This window comes from Tachysurus fulvidraco, chromosome 1 (genome assembly GCF_022655615.1).
Source record: "Tachysurus fulvidraco isolate hzauxx_2018 chromosome 1, HZAU_PFXX_2.0, whole genome shotgun sequence".
Taxonomy (NCBI): Eukaryota; Metazoa; Chordata; class Actinopteri; order Siluriformes; family Bagridae; genus Tachysurus; species Tachysurus fulvidraco.
This window is the reverse complement of record NC_062518.1, coordinates 49,848,048-49,853,047: the sequence shown is the minus strand read 5'-3', so window position 1 is coordinate 49,853,047 and position 5,000 is coordinate 49,848,048. Positions and strand designations below refer to the sequence as shown.

Sequence of the window (5,000 nt, the reverse complement as noted above, 5' to 3'; positions counted from 1 at the left end):
TGTTATATGCTCTACACTGTACAAATACAGGTGTTATATGCTGTACATAGTGTACAAATACAGGTGTTATATGCTGTACATAGTGTACAAATACAGGTGTTATATGCTCTACACTGTACAAATACAGGTGTTATATGCTCTACACTGTACAAATACAGGTGTTATATGCTGTACATAGTGTACAAATACAGGTGTTATATGCTCTACACTGTGTACAAATACAGGTGTTATATGCTCTACACTGTGTACAAATACAGGTGTTATATGCTCTACACAGTACAAATACAGGTGTTATATGCTCTACACTGTACAAATACAGGTGTTATATGCTCTACACTGTACAAATACAGGTGTTATATGCTCTACACTGTGTACAAATACAGGTGTTATATGCTCTACACTGTGTACAAATACAGGTGTTATATGCTCTACACTGTGTACAAATACAGGTGTTATATGCTCTACACTGTACAAATACAGGTGTTATATGCTCTACACTGTACAAATACAGGTGTTATATGCTCTACACTGTACAAATACAGGTGTTATATGCTCTACACAGTGTACAAATACAGGTGTTATATGCTCTACACTGTACAAATACAGGTGTTATATGCTGTACATAGTGTACAAATACAGGTGTTATATGCTGTACATAGTGTACAAATACAGGTGTTATATGCTCTACACTGTACAAATACAGGTGTTATATGCTCTACACTGTACAAATACAGGTGTTATATGCTGTACATAGTGTACAAATACAGGTGTTATATGCTCTACACTGTGTACAAATACAGGTGTTATATGCTCTACACTGTGTACAAATACAGGTGTTATATGCTCTACACAGTACAAATACAGGTGTTATATGCTCTACACTGTGTACAAATACAGGTGTTATATGCTCTACACACTGTACAAATACAGGTGTTATATGCTCTACACTGTACAAATACAGGTGTTATATGCTCTACACTGTGTACAAATACAGGTGTTATATGCTCTACACTGTGTACAAATACAGGTGTTATATGCTCTACACTGTGTACAAATACAGGTGTTATATGCTCTACACTGTACAAATACAGGTGTTATATGCTCTACACTGTGTACAAATACAGGTGTTATATGCTCTACACTGTGTACAAATACAGGTGTTATATGCTGTACATAGTGTACAAATACAGGTGTTATATGCTCTACACTGTGTACAAATACAGGTGTTATATGCTCTACACTGTACAAATACAGGTGTTATATGCTCTACACTGTGTACAAATACAGGTGTTATATGCTCTACACTGTGTACAAATACAGGTGTTATATGCTCTACACTGTACAAATACAGGTGTTATATGCTCTACACTGTGTACAAATACAGGTGTTATATGCTCTACACTGTACAAATACAGGTGTTATATGCTCTACACTGTACAAATACAGGTGTTATATGCTCTACACTGTACAAATACAGGTGTTATATGCTCTACACTGTACAAATACAGGTGTTATATGCTCTACACAGTGTACAAATACAGGTGTTATATGCTCTACACTGTACAAATACAGGTGTTATATGCTCTACACTGTACAAATACAGGTGTTATATGCTCTACACTGTACAAATACAGGTGTTATATGCTCTACACTGTGTACAAATACAGGTGTTATATGCTCTACACTGTGTACAAATACAGGTGTTATATGCTCTACACTGTGTACAAATACAGGTGTTATATGCTCTACACAGTACAAATACAGGTGTTATATGCTCTACACTGTACAAATACAGGTGTTATATGCTCTACACTGTGTACAAATACAGGTGTTATATGCTCTACACTGTGTACAAATACAGGTGTTATATGCTGTACATAGTGTACAAATACAGGTGTTATATGCTCTACACTGTGTACAAATACAGGTGTTATATGCTCTACACTGTACAAATACAGGTGTTATATGCTCTACACTGTGTACAAATACAGGTGTTATATGCTCTACACTGTGTACAAATACAGGTGTTATATGCTCTACACTGTGTACAAATACAGGTGTTATATGCTCTACACTGTACAAATACAGGTGTTATATGCTCTACACTGTGTACAAATACAGGTGTTATATGCTCTACACTGTACAAATACAGGTGTTATATGCTCTACACTGTGTACAAATACAGGTGTTATATGCTCTACACTGTACAAATACAGGTGTTATATGCTCTACACTGTGTACAAATACAGGTGTTATATGCTCTACACTGTGTACAAATACAGGTGTTATATGCTCTACACTGTGTACAAATACAGGTGTTATATGCTCTACACACTGTACAAATACAGGTGTTATATGCTCTACACTGTACAAATACAGGTGTTATATGCTCTACACAGTACAAATACAGGTGTTATATGCTCTACACTGTACAAATACAGGTGTTATATGCTCTACACTGTGTACAAATACAGGTGTTATATGCTCTACACTGTACAAATACAGGTGTTATATGCTCTACACTGTACAAATACAGGTGTTATATGCTCTACACTGTGTACAAATACAGGTGTTATATGCTCTACACTGTACAAATACAGGTGTTATATGCTCTACACTGTACAAATACAGGTGTTATATGCTCTACACTGTACAAATACAGGTGTTATATGCTCTACACTGTGTACAAATACAGGTGTTATATGCTGTACATAGTGTACAAATACAGGTGTTATATGCTCTACACTGTGTACAAATACAGGTGTTATATGCTCTACACTGTGTACAAATACAGGTGTTATATGCTCTACACTGTACAAATACAGGTGTTATATGCTCTACACTGTACAAATACAGGTGTTATATGCTCTACACTGTGTACAAATACAGGTGTTATATGCTCTACACTGTACAAATACAGGTGTTATATGCTCTACACTGTACAAATACAGGTGTTATATGCTCTACACTGTACAAATACAGGTGTTATATGCTCTACACTGTGTACAAATACAGGTGTTATATGCTCTACACTGTACAAATACAGGTGTTATATGCTCTACACTGTGTACAAATACAGGTGTTATATGCTCTACACTGTACAAATACAGGTGTTATATGCTCTACACTGTACAAATACAGGTGTTATATGCTCTACACTGTACAAATACAGGTGTTATATGGTGATAATAACACTTACTGTTCAGGTCAGTGTGAGTGACACCTACTTTAGTGTCAACAGCGAGTCAGAAGAAAAGTTTTCTCTAAAACAACAGAAGAATTTGGAGGTAAATTATTTCCGATAGTCGGACAAACCTGACCTCGGCTTCGAAGCGCGTGCGTTACCCTGGCAACGCGTTTCCATGGAGACCCGATATTCCCGGAAGTAGATGATTAAAGTGAGAACGTAGCAAACATATCAATTATTTTAATCGAATTCAGATTCATTTCGATTTTAAACACATACAATTTAAACATGTAAGTGTTTATGTGTTAGACTTTACAAAATATAAATGTAAAGATCAGAGGAATATGCTGTTTATACAGGACCAATCAGAGGAGTATGTTGTTTATACAGGACCAATCAGAGAAATGTGTTGTTTATACAGGACCAATCAGAGGAGTATGTTGTTTATACAGGACCAATCAGAGGAATATGTTGTTTATACAGGACCAATCAGAGGAGTATGTTGTTTTTATAGGACCAATCAGAGGAATATGTTGTTTATACAGGACCAATCAGAGGAATATGTTGTTTTTATAGGACCAATCAGAGAAATGTGTTGTTTTTATAGGACCAATCAGAGGAGTATGTTGTTTATACAGGACCAATCAGAGAAATGTGTTGTTTATACAGGACCAATCAGAGGAATATGTTGTTTTTATAGGACCAATCAGAGTCTACCATCTCATCCGTGATTCCGTATCAGTGCTAATGTTTTTAAATTATCGATAATTCTTCCCCATTTTTTTTGAATAACAAAATACAATTCCACTTAATATTATGAATAATTGTATATTTTTAATAATAAATAAAAGTTCAAATCTGTCTTTTTTAACTGTCTCTTACAGAACTAAAGCAGATATGAGTTTAATGTGTGTTTCAGTCAATAACTTATACGATGTCATTATTAGATCTTCTGCACCAAATTCTTCTGCATACAAATTCAAGTTGAGGTGTGTGTCAAACTTTGTCCCTCCACCAGGTGGAGTGTGTCTGTGGCAAATGAGTGTACATCGCTGTGTGTATTGGGGTCAGAGGTCAGTGTGCGGAGTACGTCCAAGCCGCCCTCCTCCTCCAGCATCCTCCTGTAGTGAGACACTACACACACACACACACACACACACACACACACACACACACACACACACACACACACACACACACACACACACACACACACACACACACATACACACAGGGACATCTTTAGCCTTATTAAAAACACAATAATCTTTGCATATATGAATATGCTAATTTAGGACACACCCACATTCATTTACTTACTGTTTATATTAATCACAGGTGAGATTTTAGTGTCAAATTCACACATTGTCATCACCTGACTTTATTAGGACCTTGTTATGGTTTGAAAGTTTCACGTTATGATAATTCAGTCAAACTGATGCTTACTACAAAAACACAAGGTGATGGTATTAATCAACCCTTAAAAAAAAACACACAATTACTTCAAAAATGATTCCAAAATCTTTGAAGGAAAGTGGTTTCTGAACATCCTTGTGTATGAAAAAAGCATTAGTTTTCTGGATGGAAAAAACAACAAACAAACATGGAGAAGTAATGTTCCTGTAGAATGTGTAATAAGATCAATTCATGACTCATGATTCACGATTCATTCATACGAATCAATATTTTATTCATGTTCAATTCACACAGATTGATTCACGATTCAGTCAATTACGATTCGATTCGTGTTGATTGATTCACTGTCTTGATTAAATAATAATAAAGATTAAAGTGTAAAGTATCACACTCTGCT

The 5,000-nt window shown here is 35.6% G+C and overlaps 2 protein-coding genes across 5 annotated transcripts in view; both read right to left on the bottom strand.

The window, feature by feature from the left end:
* The window catches only part of LOC113636552 (coiled-coil domain-containing protein 13), a 13,389-nt gene extending 9,897 nt beyond the window's left edge, over positions 1–3,492 (bottom strand). For 3 of the 4 annotated variants that reach the window (XR_007140561.1, XM_027136697.2, XM_027136698.2), the window contains exon 1: positions 3,200–3,492. The gene's annotated coding sequence lies outside the window, so the exon portion shown is untranslated. The remainder of the gene's footprint in view (positions 1–3,199) is intronic. The other variant, XM_027136699.2, reaches the window with a different exon arrangement.
* Positions 3,493–4,001: 509 nt separating this feature from the next.
* Positions 4,002–5,000, bottom strand: part of LOC125138319 (protein zyg-11 homolog) — a 12,656-nt gene continuing 11,657 nt past the window's right edge. The window contains exon 15 of the mRNA XM_047814968.1: positions 4,002–4,321. Coding sequence (XP_047670924.1) covers positions 4,167–4,321 — 155 coding nt within the window. The 3' untranslated portion in view covers positions 4,002–4,166. The remainder of the gene's footprint in view (positions 4,322–5,000) is intronic.